General features: G+C 40.7%; 1 protein-coding gene across 2 annotated transcripts in view; it reads left to right on the top strand.

Annotated features, from left to right (window-relative positions):
- Positions 1-18955, top strand: part of CLIC5 (chloride intracellular channel 5) — an 83802-nt gene extending 64847 nt beyond the window's left edge. For both annotated transcript variants that reach the window (XM_060785363.2, XM_060785370.2), the window contains exons 5-6: positions 15657-15838; positions 18766-18955. In XM_060785363.2, the coding sequence (XP_060641346.2) occupies positions 15657-15838; positions 18766-18933 (350 nt within the window). In that variant the 3' untranslated portion in view covers positions 18934-18955. The remainder of the gene's footprint in view (positions 1-15656; positions 15839-18765) is intronic.
- The last annotated feature ends 214 nt before the right edge of the window (positions 18956-19169 follow it).

The following is a 19169-nucleotide window of genomic DNA, read 5'->3' as shown; positions in this document are numbered from 1 at the left end:
TTGGTTATAGACCTAAATACATTAAAGCACCAAATCCCACCTGATCATAGAAACTATACAGGGTACGCTCTGGTTAATACTTGGATGGGAGACACCCCCCTCCCCCAAGGTGTACCAGGTGCTATATCTCAACTTTCAGAGGAAAACTCACAGAACTCACAGAACTCACAACCTCTGAGGATGCTTGCCATAGATGCAAGTGAAACGTCAGGAAAGAATGCCTCTAGAACATGGCCATATAGCCCGAAAAAACCTACAACAACCCACTCACAAAACTACTACTGAACATTCATTGCCCAAGAAAGGGCTCCACCTAGATCGCTTGCCAGCTGTCTCTCACTCATTCTCTTCTTGCCAAGTTCTTCTCAAAACTTTAGTGAAGGGGGTTAGGATATGTGACCCGAGGGAAGGCTTCCTTCGATGCAAGAGCAGCATCACAGGGCAGAATCTTATCTGGAAAGGACTTTTCTGAAACTACTGAACTGAATTTGGAAACAGGGAAACTACAAATCCCATCATTATTCAGTATCAGAAATTATATTTTTCTGCATATTTGGGAATGTCTTCCCCAAGTAAAGGCAGGCCCCCCACAAGGCCTCTCATTGATCTAAGAACTAACTATTGAAGAAGCGTTATCCGATTATTTCTCCTAATTTGAGTGACTGTTAAAACTCATTAAAAAGGCAATGTAAACAATCCTAGTTTTCCCAAAAGTAATTTTGAAAAGCAAAATATAATTCTGCATTGAATAGTGTTTTCAACACCTTGCCTTCCCTTAAACTATGTTGGTGAGGATTTAGATAGGTTTCCAGTAGACGGGTTAACCCAGGGGTCCTCAAACTAAGGCCCAGGGCCGTCATTTACCTGGCCCTCGCTCAGAGTCAACCTAAGTCTGAAATGACTTGAAAGCACACAACAACAACAATCCTATCTCATCAGGCAAAAGCAGGCCCACACTTCCCACTGAAATACACATTTTATATTTGTTAAAATTGTTCTTCATTTTCAGTATGGTATTGTTTTTAAGTGTTTTTTGCATTACAAATAAGATATGTGCAATGTGCATAGGAATTCATTCGTGTTTTTTTTTTCAAATTATAATCCAGCCCTCCAACAGTTTGAGGGACTGTGACCTGGCCCTCTGTTTAAAAAGTTAACCTGTCTGTAGAAATACGGAATACCTTTTAATAAAAAAGGATTCTTTTGTCTTTTTGTGCAACAAATGCATTTCTCACCATAAGGCGGTGCAGAAGAATGCAACTATATTTTTTGGAAAAGAAAGTCTGTTAACTGCCTCAGAGAACTCCAGAGGGCACCATAGACTCGGAGATACTTCACTTCCTCTTGGCTATCCTCTAGTGGAGTAAAAATATGAAGTTACTTTTGGGTGCCTGTTTTTCAAAGTATCTCATGTTGCTCTTTGATCATTTAAATTACACTGCACACTCTGTGTAAACATCCAGCAGCTTAATTTGGAATGCTGTAATGATCATCTTTCATTTATAAATTGCTGTGGCTTTATATTTAAGGCTTGATTTTTCCCCTTTGTTGCATTAGTCCTTGGCATGTGGTGTAAAGACTTCACAAGAGAGGGAGATAAAGTGCCCAATTTACTGAAGACAGTTTCAGCTGAAAATAAATGATGAAATAAAATAAATCCATGTTGCGAATCTGTGCCTGTAGAGTAAACCCAAGGTTTGGAGAACAGGCTGGTTATTCTATCTCAGAGTGTCATCAATGGATGTCGGAGAAGGTTTGGGAGCCCCGGCCATATTTGTCTTTTGGCTGTGATCACATGAACTTTTTATTGGGCAGTGATGGCTCCATGTGGGACCTCTTCTTGTGGAGACTGCCACAAGGTACGATTGTAGCAACCTGAGAGAGCCATTAAGGCTATGTCAGCCATGCTTGTGGACATAGACGTCTTCAACTCAGGGCCCTTCTACACAGCCCTAAAACTTGGGCTAAAAATGGATTAGCCTGAGGCATCCAGATGCTATTTCAGGCTTATTATTATTATTATTATTATTATTATTATTATTATCTTTATTTGTACCCCGCTAGCATCTCCTGAAGGACTCTATGCGGCTTACAAAGGCCAAGGCCTCAAAACACAACATAACAGTACAAAACCTAAAGCAAATTAAAAACAATTAAAGCAATATAAACAACAAGCAATAAACAATACATCAAGACACAATAAAACTGGGCCGGGCCAGAGTAATGGGTACAGAATTAAAAGTGCTGATGTGACAGGTGATGTGTAAGGATTATAGGGTAAGTGCAGTGTGCAGTGTACAGCAATCTCAATTCTAATAAAGTGCTTCTGGGACTTGTTATTGGAGTTTTCCTATTCTGGAAAGGCACATCAGAACAGCCAGGTCTTCAAGTTCTTTCTAAAGACTGCCAACGTAGGGGCCTGTCTAAGCTCTTTTGGGAGGGTGTTCCAGAGTCGGGGGGCCACCACAGAAAAGGCCCTGTCTCGCGTGCCCACCAAACGCGCCTGCAATGCAGGCGGAATCACGAGCAGGGCCTCTCCGGATGAACGAAGTGAGCGCATGGGTTCAACATGGAGTAAACCAAATTTACTTAATTTAATCCAGGTTTTAAGAAACACTTCCAAAGATCCAGACCTTAAGCTAAGATCCGGATCTTTAAACATGAGGGCCCTGTGCGGACTAACCCCCAGGACTGCTTCTGTAGTGCCAGGAGTCAGTCTCCACAGCCATCCCACTTCTAAAGGCTACTAAAATAGTAGCAAACTGGAATTAAAGAAATAAATCTCATGCCATTATAGCTATTTGGTTCTCAAAGGCTGAATCTACATTTTCATATAATCCACTAGCGCTTTTTTTTTTTGTCATGTCAGGAGCGACCTGAGAAACTGCAAGTCGCTTCTGGTGTGAGAGAATTGGCTGCCTGCAAGGACTTTGGTCAGGGGATGCCCGGATGATTTGATGTTTTGTCATCCTTGTGGGAGGCTTCTCTCATGTCCCCGCATGAGGAGCTGGAGCTGATAGAGGGAGCTCATCCGCCTCTCCCTGGATTCGAACCTGCGACCTGTCGGTCTTCAGTCCTGCCGGCACAGGGGTTTAACCCACTGCGCCACCGGGGGCTCCTAGCTGATCCCAGATTATCTGACCTGAACTCGATTATATGAGTCTACATTGTCATATAATCCAGTTCAAAGCAGGTAATCTGGGATCAGATACTGGATTATATAGCTAGATAGTGTGTTGGTAAATTTCAAAATAAAAATAGATACCCATAAAATTACATTAATTGAGGCATTTGTAGGTTCAATGTTTTTGAATATTTACATAAAACTGTAATTTAAGATAAGACTGCTCAACTCTGATAATAATAATAATAATAATAATAATAATACTTTATTTATACCCCGCCACCATCTCCCCAAGGGACTCGGAGCAGCTTACATGAGGCCAAGCCCAACAACACATCAATAAAACAGAAAAGCAATAAACCAAAAAATATAATGCAATACAAATTAACATAAATCACATATAACAATAACACACAAGGATTAAAAAACCTATGGCCAGGCCAAATGTAATAATTTATTTATTTATTTAAAAAATAAACGCTGGGCATGAACAAGGTAGAATGTATCTGGTAGGAGGATTTTAAAGAAGTGAGTTGCGCAGTCCAACGCAATCCAGTAGTTAAAGTGCATTTGTAAGTGCATTTTGCTGGGAATTATTTCTTTATTCCGGGGAAGGCACACTGGAACAGCCACGTTTTCAGGCTCCTCCTAAATATTGCCAATGTTGGAGCATGCCTGATTAAACCATTATTCTAACCTTCTTCAATGTAAACGTGCTTACGTATCCTTCCAGTAATAATAAAGAGAGTAAAAGATTGGAAATGCAATAATAACAGTAATAATGGAGTAAAGTAATAAATGTAATAATAGGACTAATAAAGCAAAAATAAATGTAATAATATAAAAATAATAATAATAGAGTAAAATAATAAATAACCTTGACTCGAGTATAAGTCGAGGGGGACTTTTTCAGCCTAAAAAAGGGCTGAACAACTAGGCTTATACTCAAGTATATATAGTAATCCAGTATCTGATCCCAGATTATCTGCCTGTGCAGATCCAGCCAAAGTCTATGATCTGCATTCTAGATAGTATGTTCCTTACTTTGCAGACTTTAGTTTCTCAGTAACTCTGAAGAAACTAAATGGAAACAAGAATAATAAATATGATGAACTCCTTTCAAAAATGTTGGAAATGGAAATATATTTTCATGTCCAGTTTACATTTGCATATTCATTTTCTTCAGTTTTGCTTGCTTCAAGAGAGAACATAAATTCTATAACTGTTTGCAAATTCAGAACACTACAGAGTAGATGCATCCTGAGACCACACAGGAGTTAAAAGGGCGCAGTCACAAGATTCCTTGAACTTTAATGGCTGTCGTTAGTAATGCTGCTCACACCTACACAACTAAGCTAAGTTGGTTGTATAAATTACTACGTCTCAATGGTGTGGAATCCTGGAAGATGCCAGCACTCTTAGGACCTCATCATATTAGAGAATAAATCCACTTTAAATCTGGTTTCTGCCTCCTGCAGAATTCAGGGGTTTGTAATTCAGGGAGGAGCTTTTAACAGCTTCACTAAACTACAAACTCCAGAATTCTGCAGGAGGAAGAAACCAGATTTCAAGTGGATTCATTCCCTAGTGTGATGAAGCACTAGGCAGGGAAGGCTAAGGCCTTTATCAAACTATAGTACTACGATATCCCATTAGCGTTTTAAAGTGGAGGTGCCTGCTTTGCTACCATGCTGCTATCTCATGCAAAATTTTGGTAAATATAGTTTATGGGTGGGGACTTTGGATTCTCAGCTAGAGAGGTCCTTGGCTTCCCCAAAATATTGGTGAAAGAGGGATCTAACTGCATTATGTCTGTAAATGCACCCTTAGTTTAGGACAGAGCTTCGTAAACCTTTTCCATTCATGATCCCTTTTGGCCTCAGAATTTTTTTTCATGATCTCAGGTATATAGGCATATGAAACAGGTTTAAAAATTAGACATTTACTGATTTATTTATTTATTTCATATCCAAAGCATTGCATAAGTTAGTATAAAACTGATAAAATAGAAGGTGTGCAGGCGGCTAAATATCTTTTGACCAAAAACAAGCAACAGCAACAGCATTGTCTGTAGCCTCCAACAATTCCTCCTCTGTACATGAGGCAGGGCACAATGGACAAGCATACAGATGCGGAGTTGTCTGTTCTGCTCCACAGTCACACAAGGTGTGAGATTCCTTTAGGTAGTGCCATTTTGCCAGGTTGTTTTTTTGATCTGCCCACTCTGCTTCTGAGTCTATTTAGGGACTTCCAAGTTGCCCATTCTTGGTTTGCCCCTGGAGGAAGACCCTCGTGGGAGGGGGGGCATCCAGTTGGGATTTCCTGGTTTAGCTGCCCAGAGGGATACCCTTGCTGTTGCTGTGGGGACGCCAAGAGGAGTGGTAGTTCTCATAAAGCTTTACTGATAATAAACCCATATTTGCAAGGCTTGCTAAACAGGCTGATTCTCCTTTTTTGTGGAGTAAAACTGAAGCATTTTCTGCAGAGTCCACTGTAAAAACTGCACCCTGTTCCTAATAGATTTGTGTAAATGGGTGGCATTCAGAAACCTTTTGCTAAGTTTTTGTGACCATGACATAGAGCTAAAGGGACCCCATTTGGGGTTGGGGCCACTGTTTAAGAAGCAGTGAGCTAGAAAATTCACTCACTTTGAGGCATGTATTCCACCCCCAGCTTACAACTTCCATATCAAACAAACATCGCTGACAGAATGTATTGTCGAAGACTTTCATGGTAGGAATCACTGGGTTGTTGTAGGATTTTCGGGCTATATGGCCATGTTCTAGAAGCATTCTCTCCTGACATTTCATCTGCATCTATGGCAAGCATCCTCAGAGGTCGTGGGGTCTGTGAGGTCGCTGAAAGAATGTTTGGCAAGGAAATCGTGGGCCGGGTTCTGCATAAGGGCTATTACATGATTCATTTTCTCACCCATGCTCTATACCAGTGGCACTAACTGGCAAAGAAATCTTATAGACAGGTAGAAGCTGTCAGAAATTAACTAAGTGCCTTTAATTACAAAAATATGAGTCGAGCACTGAAAAGGTTAAATGGATGCAATGACTCAGCAAAAGCAGTAGTTCAGTATAAGCAAGTGTGCCTGTTGCTGAGTAATGCCTCACTCTGAGAGAGCTCTCAGTGTGAGAGAAGCCTCTCTGTGTGAGAGAACACCTCAGTGGGTGAATAGGTCTCAGTGGTAGTAGGCCTCACTGTGGGAGAAAGGCCTTAGAGCAGTGGTTCTCAACCTTCCTAATGCCGCGACCCCTTAACATAGTTCCTCATGTTGTGGTGACCCCCAACCAGCAAATTATTTTCATGACAACTTCACAACTGTAATTTTGCTACTGTTATGAAGCATAATGTAAATATCTGAAATGCAGGATGTATTTTCATTCACTGGACCAAATTTGGAAAATACCCGATACACTCAACTTTGACACTGGTGGCGTTGGGTGGGGGATTGATTTTATCATTTGGGAGTTGTAATTGCCAGGATTTATAGCTCACCTACAATCAAAGAACATTCCAAACTCCACCAATGATGGAATTGAACCAAACTTGGGACACAGAATTCCCATTACCAACAGAAAATACTGGAAGGGTGTGATGGGCACTGACCTTGAGTTTTGGAGTTGTAATTCACCTACATCCTGAGAGCACTATGGACTCAAACAATAATGAATCTGGACCAAATTTCACATGAAAATCAATATGCTCAAATGTGAACTCTGCTGAAGTTTGGGGAAAACAGACATTGACATTGGGAGTTGTAGTTACTGGGATTTATAGTTCACCTACAATCAAAGAGCATTCTGAACCCCACCAAGGTTAGAATTGGGCCAAACTTCCCACAAAGAACCCCCATGACTAACAGAAAATACTGTGTATTTGGCGACCCCTCTGACACCCCTCGCTACCCCTCCAGGGGTCCCGACCCCCAGGTTGAGAAACGCTGCCTTAGAGTATGAGGCATGTTTCATCATGAGAAGGCATTGTGTGTGAAGCTTCAGTGTGAAGGTTGAATTTTTTGTGTATCATGGAAACCTTGTTCTTGTAAATGGTACAACCATATTGTTTTGCTATAAAGGAAAGCCTCCTACGGAAGAGATAGCATTAGTCTGTGTGTTTTTGTTCTATTTATCTCTTTGGGCTACTGGTGCTGGGTCACACTGCTGCTAATAAGTTACTCTGCTGTACATTTATGAGGAGGGACTTTTGTTAATAAACCTACTCATCCAACAGGAGCCCCTTAAACACAGTCCTTTCTGTTAAATTTGATACCGAGCGCAGTCAGACCCCTGCTTTTAAATTTATTTGACCTGCAGCAAGGAGTTCCACAGTTCCTGGGTGCAAAGATTGGGCAAAAATGATGGAGTGTGCCCCAACAGCCAGCTCAACCAGGGACTCAACACAACCCTATTCTCTCCCTTTTCACTTTCCTACCCAGCCCCAACTTTGTAACAAATCCCCAAATAAAGATAAATGAAATTGCAACTTTTAACTCTCCAGCTTGATACTTTGTGTCTCTTCTTGCCTGAAACTATCCCAATGCATGAAACTAACCTTTTCCAGGCCGCGGGAGACTGCAGGTCTGCCCGGAATGCCTTCCTGGCGTTCCGGGGAGGCCGAATCTGCTCTTTTCCAACTGCGGATACCGAGTCTCCCCTTTTGGGCCCTAGTATCCGGAAGATGGCGGATTGTCTCCATTTTGATGGCATATTTTTCCTAGCATGATTCTAACACTATCGGCTATCTTGCTTTTTGCATTTCGGGTTTCTACGCCCAGGGAATAACCTTTTGTTTCAAAGAATATATTTTATTTGTGTTGACTTTATTTATTTATTTATTTATTTATTTATTTATTTACTGTGCTTATAGACCGCTGTTCTCAGCCCAGGGGCGACTCACAGTGGTGTACAACATGGAGAGGATAGGTGCAAATTACAAGACATAATCTAACAACAACTAGTAATATCAAAAACATCGTCATCAACAACATCAACAATCTCAATATCAGTAATACAAAAATACAAAAAGTCATTCGCATCGTCTCATCGTTAAACCACAATCCAATATCGTTTTCCGTTGTTCCATTCCTGTCGTCATTACCAAATTATTGCACTTCTTGTTCGAACGCCTTCTCGAACAGCCATAACTTTGTTATGAAGCTGACCTTGCATGGGTTTTGAGGCCAGAAGGACTGGTCCTTCTAAAGCCAAAGAGTTGCCATGGATGTTAGCTCTTGCTAGAAAAAAGTGGCCAATATTTTATTTGTTTCATTTATCAATGTGCCTATTTAAAGGAAAGTTAAAGGGGGGAACTTTGCACTTGGGTATTATATGATCAAATTATCACAGCTTTCACATAGATCAGGCTGACTAATGGATAGAATTGTGTACCTTAAATTTCTGTCCCAGCATTTGTTATTCTTTGCATACCAGCAAACTGGAATAGGTCTCTTGCAATATCAAATGCTCTGAATCTGGAAGTGATCAAGGAAGGTAGCCTGATGTTTGTTTGTGTGTGCGTGTATGTGTGTGTGTGTTTAAAGGAAAAATAAATCTCAGGGTGTTTGCTTGGGACTGTGAATATTTATGTACAGTTTCCCCTTTTCCTTCATTGCATATTTCATCCCATTCATTTGTGTGTATTACGGGATAAATCATCTGATTGGAATAGAGATGTAGAAAGAAAAGGCATCCATCAGTGGCAAAGGTCACAGCAGTCATAGCTTGGTTTTTGCACAGATTGTAGTTTCCTTGAGCACATCAATGCATTGCGAGCAATTTGGTTGCATGGAGGTTGATAGATATTATTTTGTGGAGACTTCACACTTATCTTTTTCCAGGCAACTCTGAAGTTCCTTTGCTTTTAAGGAGAGTTACCAGACTTCTCTTCCATGGGTTTGACCAAGAGCTAATTGTTGGTGTAGGCTTAAAGCACCCTCATTAAAACTTGCGGCATTTGAAAATCGGCTCAGGGTTTGTTTGGCCATCCTCAGTTCATTGGATAGGAGTTCATTTGATAGGAACTGTGGTGGTGCAATGGGTTAAACCAGTGTTTCTCAACCAGTGTTTCTCAATCAGAGGGGTCGCCAAAGGCCATCAGAAAACACAGTATTTTCTGTTGGTCATGTGGTTTCTGTGTGGGAAGTTGGCCCAATTCGCTTATTGGTGGGGTTCAGAATGCTCTTTGTAGGTGAACTATAAATCCCAGCAACTGCAACTTCCAAATGTCAAAGTCTATTTTCCCCAAACTTCACCAGTGTTCACATTTGGGTATATTGAGTATTCGTGCCAAGTTTGGTCCAGATCCATCATTGTCTGAGTCCACAGTGCTCTCTGGATTTAGGTGAACTACAACTCCAAAACTTAAGGTCAATGCCCACCAAACCCTTCCCATGTTTTCTGTTGGTTATGGAAGTTCTGTGTGCCAAGATTGGTTCAATTCCATTGTGGGTGGAGTTCAGAATGCTCTGATTGTAATAGATCCCAGCAACTACAACTCCCAAATGACAAAATCAACCTCCCCAACCCCACCAGTATTCAAATTTGGGTGTATTGGGTATTTGTGCCAAATTTGGTCCCATGAATGAAAATACATCCCGCATATCAGATATTTACATTACGATTCATAACAGTAGCAAAATGGCAGTTATGAAGTAGCAACGAAAATAATGTTATGGTTGGAGGTCCCCACACCATGGGGTTCTGTATTAAGGGGTCGCGGCATTTGGAAGGTTGAGAAACACTGGGTTAAACCCTTGTGCCGGCTGCACTGCTGACCTGAAGATTGCCGGTTAGAATCCACGATATGGGGTGAGCTCCTGTCTGTCAGCTCTAGCTTGAAGGGACATGAGAGAAGCCTCCCAGCAGGATGGTAACACATCCAGGAGTCCCCTTGGCAATGTCTCTGTAGACAGCCAATTCTCTCACACCAGAAGCAACTTGCAGTATGCTCTCAAGTTGCTCCTGACACAATAAAAAAGTTCATTTGATTGTTAAATTTGCATCCACCCTACCTATTAAATGAAAGTTAAAATGTTTACTGTGGAAATCCTGATTTACATCCTGACTTCTATCAGGCATTTGGGTAAGTCCTTCTCTTTCACAGCCTACTGCAATCCTATTAGAAGGCAAGAGGACATTGTAGGCCAACATAAACCTCCTTTTCTGACCTTTGCAAATTTGCAAGCTCAATTTAATTTACCTTCAGCAGCTAAATGGCAAGACTTGCAATTGCAACCTTTATTACAGTCAACTCAGTTCTCAGGGCCTGAGTCACCTTTAATTTTAGAAACACTTACCAAGACTGATCAAGTATCTAAGCTAAAGATGGATACACACACACATACATTTATGACCCACAAAATATGATATGCAATAGGAATGGAAAAAGGAATTGGAATACCCTATTTGGGCCAATCAATAGCATTTTGAAGCATGATTATAGATATCTGATTACATCTTATGCAAGCAACAACAAAAAAACCCTCAATTCCAAGTATAGTGGGCACGATAATAATAAACATGATACTATAAAATTCTCTGACATTTAGTGATGTACTTTTAAACTATTTATTTCTGACTTGGGACTTAATATTGGCCAACGGAAAAGTCCTCTGAATTGCTAAAAAATGAATATGTCAGTATTGGGGAGGGAGCATATCCCTACCTGTGACCCAATGAAGAGGCTCCAGTAAAAGTAGTTCCTCAACCCCATCCTATCCAGTTCAGAGAGAAGAAAATAAGCCTGTGTTGCTGGAAAACTATCTTTCGCCCCTGCGTTTTGTCAGATCAACTGTGTTGATGTTAGATATACACATACACTACAGAAAGTGCAATTGAACATTAAAAAAATAATGTGTGCTACCCACCAATCTGTCATACACCTATTGTCCCAATGCCAATTGATCCAGATAGACATAAATAGAAAATTATATTTTTCCCCAGGAAACTCCAGTGGAAGCATCGTTAAATTTTGCATTAAAACCTAAAATATGCCCTTTTGCTATTAAAATGGTTGTGTGTCATGTCATCCTACTATCCCAGACTAAAGATTGGTATGAATTCTTTTTGGTGGTTAAGGACTAATAAGGTTCTATTTGCTGTTGTTTCAGCAATGAATGCCAAATACAGGCATACTTTAGTTATACCTTTTAATGTCTACTTTATACCTGCCAATCACCCCTTTCCCTCCTCCTCCTCAGTCTTGTTGGAATTTTTTTAGCAGCGCTGACACTTGGGACTTCATCACATTGAGTTGGAGAAAATGAGGGAAAGCTAGGGAAAGGATGGAGTTTCACGGGGCTCTGTCTTTAGACAAGACGAAGAATTTCCTCTCACATCACACTGCAGGCCCTTCCAGACAAGGCACAAAACGCATGCCATCTCGCATTTCCCTCTGGAGGATCCAGATGACGTCTCAGGGCAAAATGATTGGTTTTGGCACAAAGCAGGAACTCTGCTTTGTGCCAAGATAATTTGATAGTGGTTTTGAAATGCACCTTCTTGAAAGGTGTGGGTCGAACCCACTATGGACGCTGTCTGAACTGCCCCCTCAGAAGTCCTGGACTTCTGATGGGACAGTCCAGAAAGCCCTCTCATGTTTTTCTGGGGTGAATCAGCCTGGAAAACTGAGAGGGCTCACCCCCCCCCCCTTCCTCAACCCTCTCTGAAAGGCTTTAAAAATAAGTTACAGTGCCAGCATTTCCCTGCCGCTGGCCCTCTCCTGACATATAGCAATTTATTTTATTTATTTATCGTGTCATCAGCAACCATACCATTGTATTACATTTCTAACAGAACAAAACAAACAGATTAAAAAAAACAGATTTTGCAAACTTGGTAGTTGATTAAATGTCCTTTGACCAGTATCTGGCCACTTGGAGTGCCTCTGGTGTTGCCACAAGAAGGTCCTCCATTGTGCACGTGGCAGGGCTCAGGTTGCATTGCAGCAGGTGGTCAGTGGTTTGCTCTTCTCCACGCTCGCATGTTGTGAATTCAACTTTGTAGCCCCATTTCTTAAGATTGGCTCTGCATCTCGTAGTGCCAGAGTGCAGTCTGTTCAGCGCCTTCCAAGTCACCCAGTCTTCTGTGGCATGTAGCAATGACATGACAGGAGAAGGGTGGGGAAGGAGAAAATTGCTTCTGGCTCCACTTCTCCTGGTACATCATTGCTATGTATCAGAAGAGGGACAGCAGCAGGAAAATGCTGCTCGGGTGTCTCCCTCTCAACCCAGAAGGCATCTGGACACAGTCCAGACTACAGTCAGCCTCGACTCGTATTTTTTAAACCCGGATCGGCACAGACTTTTCCACTGTCTGGAACCACCCTAAGTAAGGACCTGATCACATTAGGATTGTGTTTATTGTAATTTTATATTCTTTATGTATTCATATGTGTTGTGTAATTATGATGTTGTTGTTTATTTTTTGTGTTTTCGGTTTTATTCTGATGTAATTTGTTGTCTGGGCTTAACCTCATGTAAGCCGCCCCGAGTCCCCAGCGGGGAGATGTTGACGGGGTATAAATAAAGATGATGATGATGATTATTATTATTATTATAGAGTGATATAGGGAGTATTTTGAATGGATTGGGAGGAGCCAACCCTTGTAGTGTGATGAGTCAAAGCACAGTATTTTCAAATCATAAGAATTGTAATAATCGGGTGTGAAGAGGAGAGAATGCATCCCATCTCAATACCATATGCATTCAGTTCTCAAAAAATATAGGATGCATACTGATATAAATGGATTATATCCCAACTTGATAAGTCAATAAAACATCTCTCCATCTGTAAGAATGTATTGTACAATTTAGTAGATTCCAAAGCAAATGTTCTTTGATCCGCAATGATGTCTTAAATTCCAAAAAAATAAAAATAAAGGTTGAGGTGGGAAAAACGTGCACTATTTCATAAGCAAGGAGTATCATCTGGCTTCCTAGTTAAAGCTTTTATTGTGAAATGGTGGCCATCTTTCTTGTGGAACTAGATGACTTGTGCTTGTGACTGGACTAAAGTAAAACTACAGACGTTCATGCTTTCTAAATGCACAGCTCATATCCCTTCTCCATTCTACAACTTCAACTTGAAAATATAAAGCAGATGCTTAAATCGAGACAAAAGTCTTTTTAGAAGACAGACACTCCTGAAAAATAGATCATTGAGCCAGGATTTCATACGTTCAATGGAGATAAATTAAGTTAAAATTACTTAATTCTGAAATGGAGATTACAGTCAGATAATCTTATTCATTGCTGAACGTAAGAGGAAAATCTTAAGATAAAACAACTAAAGGGATTTTTTTCAATGTAGTGTGGCTCTAATAATCGTATTTTTGTGCTCCTGATCTCAGCATGGATTGCCGAAAGAGTCAAATCTAATAGTAGAATTTAAAAAAGGTATATCAGTGTAAGAATTAGGAGCTAAAACAGAGGTAATAACACATTTATTTGCAGAGTAGCAACACTTCACTCACATTATGTTGCATTTTCTTACAAAGAATTATCACTCACCAATGTTGCTGCTCTTGATAGTTCCATATAGACTTAAGACTAGAACCATACATGGCTGGGGTTGGAAGGGATCACAAAGCAGCATCTATAGTGGCCTCTGCATACAGCACAATCAGAGCTCTCCAAAAAGATGGCTATCCTCTTTTTTCAAGCCCCCAAAGAGGGAGAGTCCATTATTCTCCGAGGGACTCTATTCCATTATCAACAGCACTTACAGTCAAGACATTTTCCCTAAAATATTATTTATTTGTTTATTTTAAACATTTATATTCTGCCCTTCTCACCCTGTAGGGAACTCAGGGCAGAGCACAACATATATACAGCAAACATTCAATGCCAGAACATAAAACCATAAATATACACAAACATTAAAATCACTTATATCCACTTTAAAATCAGTTGCTTAAAAACCATCTTAGGACAACATTTTATTATTGCCTCATTGCACTGCCCCAAAGACTTGGTCCCACAGCCAGGTCTTCACCATCCTTCTGAAGGACAAGAGGGAGGGGGCTAATCTAATATTCCCAGGAAGGGAGTTCCATAGCCAGAGATCAATCACTGAGAAGGCCCTGTCTCTCATTCCCACTAAACGTGCCTGTGATGGTGGTGGGACCGAGAGCAGGGCTTCCCCAGAAGATCATAGTCTTTGTGGTGGTTCATAAAGGGAGATGTGTGGAATTTTGGTGAAATCTCTTTTCTTGTAATTCATCCTTATTCATTAATGTACTAATCTGTGTTATGTTTATTCAAATATTTAAAGATTGCTGTCGTATCACCCCTAAGTCTTCTCTTCACCAAGCTTTGAGACGTTCCCGATACAGCTTGGTCTCCAAACTTCTTACCATCTTAGTTGCCCTCTTCTGGGCTTTTTCAGCTTATCAATATCTTTCTTGAATTGTGGGGCCTAGGCTGTGTTGACACAGCCTAGAATTGCTTTTTGGACGTCACATCATACATCCTTTGGAGTAACACCTCCAAAGCATTTCCTTTTCCACTATGCAATTCATGTATAAAGATGTTGAACAAACACTGGAACTAGGACAGAATCACATGCCATTCCACTAGTCACTTGTTTCCAGGATGAAGAGGAGCAATCGTTCTTTGAGTCTGGTCTAACAGCTAGTTACAAATCCACCTACAATTACTTTGTGTAGCTCCTATTGTACCAGGTTGTCTGCAAGGGAGATATTGTTAAAACTCTTGAATACAAAATACACTATATTTTCTCACCATTTCCCTGATCTACTAAGCATCTATCTGTCTGTCTGTCTGTCTACATGAAGGATTAGTTTGGCACAAGGTCATCATAAATTGGAGCTTTTTTTCTGTCATGTCAGGAGTGACTTGAGAAACTGCAAGTCGCTTCTGGTGTGAGAGAATTGGCCATCTGCAAGGACGTTGCCCAGGGGACACCCGGATGATTTGATGTGTTTATCATCAGTGGTGGCCCCTCGGCTATGGAACGCCCTCCCTAGGGATATCAGATTGGCTCCCTCTCTCTTAGCGTTTCGGAGAAAAGTTAAAACATGTTTGTTTGAGCAAGCGTTTACAAATGCAGAGTAACTGACTAGACGATGGAATTGGACAATGTTTTTTAACAAGGAGACGCTAATGATGTTGGTTTTTATTGCTTCTGTTGTGGTTTTATATTGTTTTTAATGTTTTAATTTGCATTGTGATATTCTGTGTACTGATTTGTTGTAAATCGCCTTGAGTCGCTGACAGGCTGAGAAAGGCGGTATACAAATATTGTAAATAAATAAATAAATAAATATTTTGCAACAGTGTGCCCTAGTGCTGGCCTAAAATAGGCAATATTCAAAATAATTGCCATAACTGGAGTCAGCCTGTGGCTTTCCTGTTAGTGGTCTGGTGAATTTCCACTGGCTTTTGTTCCACCTTTAGAGGAGCTCTCCACAGTGCTGTTCTTTTGGTACAGTATCACCAATATTACTACTGTTTTGGAAAGTGTTTTGGTTGCCACCTCTCTCCTTTTGTTTTTTGATAAAGGTTTGGAAAGAGGTTTGACAAAAGCTCTAAAGAAGCTGGATGAGTATCTGAAGAGTCCTTTGCCTGAAGAAATTAATGCAAGCAGTGCGGAGGAAGAGAAAGTATCAAAACGCAAGTTCCTGGATGGGGATGAGTTGACCCTTGCTGACTGCAACCTCCTGCCTAAACTCCATGTTGTCAAGGTGAGGACACTTCCTATTCCAGAGAGTCTACCTGGTCTTAGTTATCAGACATTTCCTCTAGGGAGAAGTAGTCTTTATTTGATCCACCTATTTACCTGAGCCATAGGCCCGTAGGCAGGATTTTGATATGGGGGGGGGGGTGAGTTTGATTGGGGGGGGGGGCTGAGTCTGAGTGAAAGAGGGTCTACCCTAGCAAACCTTTTGTTACCCCAATACCCCCATGCATACGGGATATATTGAGTATGGTGATCAGATCATGATATGAATAAACATAACAGTTTAATAATGCACCAATAAGGCCTTCTCGTGGACCACCATGAGAATTTGGGGGGGGGGGGGGGGGTGAAGCCTGCTGAGCCATGAAAAGTCAAAGAACAGCCTAAGAAAGTTTAGTTAGTTTCCCTTTTGGATAAGAGTAATAGGATTGGAGATCACCGATAAATTACACAGTGGCTTTATGCAAGCAAGGTATTTATTATTTTTAGTGCTAGTATCTCATTTTGGTATGAAGAAACTCTGCCCCCATTTTTGAAGGCAAGCCTCTATGTCTCATTACTTTGGTTGTGGTGCCTCCTTGGAAGCGTCACTGGTACCAATGCTCGAGTCATTCCAAAACCAAATTAAAACATGGCTGTTTCTTAAAAGTTTTGCTTTTTCCCCATCCATACAAGCACTTTGTTCACATTGTTTTAAGTCATTAGAATCATAGAATCAAAGAGTTGGAAGAGACCTCATGGGCCATCCAGTCCATCCCCCTGCCAAGAATCAGGAATATGGCATTCAAATCATCCCTGACAGATGGCCATCTGGCCTCTGTTTAAAAGCTTCCAAAGAAGGAGCCTCCACCACACTCCGGGGCAGAGAGTTCCACTGCTGAACGGCTCTCACAGTCAGGAAGTTCTTCCTAATGTTCAGATGGAATCTCCTCTCTTGTAGTTTGAAATTATGTTTTAGTTTATGTATATCAGTCTCTATTATTTGAATTTCAAAGTGTATTAAATTTTAAAACTGATTCATCATTAACAGATTATTATTATTATTATTATTATTATTATTATTATTATTATTATTGATGTGCTATCCTGAGATCTTATGGGAAAGCGGCATTAGAATATAATTCAGTAGATATAATGAGGTTAATTGGGGGGGGGGATTAAGTGTCTTGGATATTATGTGTCTGCTGTATTATAAATGTATTGATTTATTTTAGAAAAAAATAAAATAAAAAGAAAAGAATATTTTAATTAATAAATATACACTGCTATAGTCAGCACAGGCACAGAAACCCATATGTGTGAATTCACCAATGACCATTTGAAGAAACACAGGCTGGCATTCCACTGCCCTATATCTCAGGATCTGATCCCAGATTATCTGTTTATCCCAGTTCAAAGCAGATAATATGGGATCAGATCCTGGGATATAGAGCAGTGTAGATCCAGCCACAGTTACAGGTAAGTAATCGGTTTCAACTCGAGTCCTGCCTATCTTTGTGACGGCATCCTCCCTATGAACCGGCACGGGCTCTAAGATCTACCAAGGAGGCCCTCCTCTCGACCCCACCACTATCACAAGCACAGTTGGTGGGGATGAAAGAGAGGGCTTTCTCGGTGGTGGCCCCACAACTTTGGACCTCCTTCCCCCGGGAGATTAGATAGCCCCTCCCCCTCCACTGTCCTCCTCTCGTAGGGACTCTTCAATCAAGCCTTTGAGAATATTTAGCCCCTAGTTGTCCTGCATAATAGTTGCACATCCTGCACTTTATCCCATGCCGTCTCTCCATTACTGCAGCTGGCACTTATTTTATTCCTAATGTTTACAGCCTGGTCATGTTTACAGTTATTTACCGCCACAGTTAGAGGATTGCAGCTCGATTGAGTCTGAATTGATGTTTTTATATACACATGTGTTTTATTTTATTGTATTTTATATTGTGTTCACTTTTATGTTTGTTTTTAGGTACTTTGTACCGTCTGTAAGCTGCCACGAGTCCCTTCGGGGAGATGGTAGTGCGATATGAGAGTAAAGTTGTTGTTGTTGTTGTTGTTGTTGTTGTTGTTATTATTGACACAAAAGCACAGTATGTCACAGCAAACAAGATCTATTCTGGATTTTGTATCACAAAATCACAAGTCGAACACTTCCCAAGCGTCAAGGACTGTGTGATGTATTTTCGAATGATGTGCCCAGATCCGAGTAAGGTGGCCTTTTGCAGTTGACAGATCATGATTTTGTCAATGTTTATTGTTTCCAAATGCCATCTGAGATCTTTTGGCACGGCACCCAGTGCGCCAGGAGACCACTGGGACCACCTGTACTGGTTTATGCCAGAGTCTTTGCAGTTCGATTTTGAGCTCTTGATAGTGGCTGAGTTTTTCCTCTTGTTTTTCCTCAATGCGACTGTCACCTGGTATGGCGACATCAATATTCCATCGATTCTTCTTCTTCTTCTTCTTCTTCTTCTTCTTATTATTATTATTATTATTATTATTATTATTATTATTTGAAACACAACAAGATGAGTCCACAGCAGACAAGATCACTCTGCTGGCTGTTGTATTGGATCACACGTTGAACACTTACCAACTATCTAGGACTATTTTTGTTGTTGTTGTTGTTGTTGTTGTTGTTGTTATCTGATGTAGCTCCAGCCCATGGAATCCTATGGGTGGTAGGCTGGTGAAGCACTACAGCTCTTTGGCTGAGAGTTTTATATACCTCTTCCTGTAAAGCCCTGGATTCCTGACAGTTAAAAGTGGAATCATAGCACTTTAGCATGAAAGGTTCCCCTGAAGAGCTAGATTTCCCACCTCCACTATAAATCTGTTGTTTTTGAATTATTTTTACGCCTTGTATGTAATAAAATCTGTTAATGATGAATGTGCTTACAAAGTATTAAAATCAGGATATTTTGTTCTATTTTCTAGATTGTAACAAAGAAATATCGCAACTATGAGTTCCCAGCAGAGATGATTGGACTTTGGCGATACCTGAAAAATGCTTATTCTCGGGATGAATTCATCAACACTTGTGCTGCTGACAAAGAAATTGAAATAGCCTATGCAGATGTAGCCAAGCGGCTTAGCAAATCCTAATTAAAATCTTCAAGACCAATTTCATTCAGAGAATTGTTGTTTCATCGATGCTTCTCAGAGATGCCTTCAACTCTGTACATAATGTATGTATGACTGTAATATAGCATTATGTCTTCTGCGTTGCTTCCTTGAAGGACCAGTTACTTGCTCCCATTGAATGAATGGCTGCCGCCTGCAGACTGAGATTGCTTTGGGAACGTGGGGGACTCTCCAAAGATTTTGCAGGTAGTGCAGAG

Source organism: Anolis sagrei, chromosome 1 (assembly GCF_037176765.1).
Source record: "Anolis sagrei isolate rAnoSag1 chromosome 1, rAnoSag1.mat, whole genome shotgun sequence".
Classification (NCBI taxonomy): domain Eukaryota; kingdom Metazoa; phylum Chordata; class Lepidosauria; order Squamata; family Dactyloidae; genus Anolis; species Anolis sagrei.
This window is presented reverse-complemented; position numbering and strand designations above follow the sequence as displayed.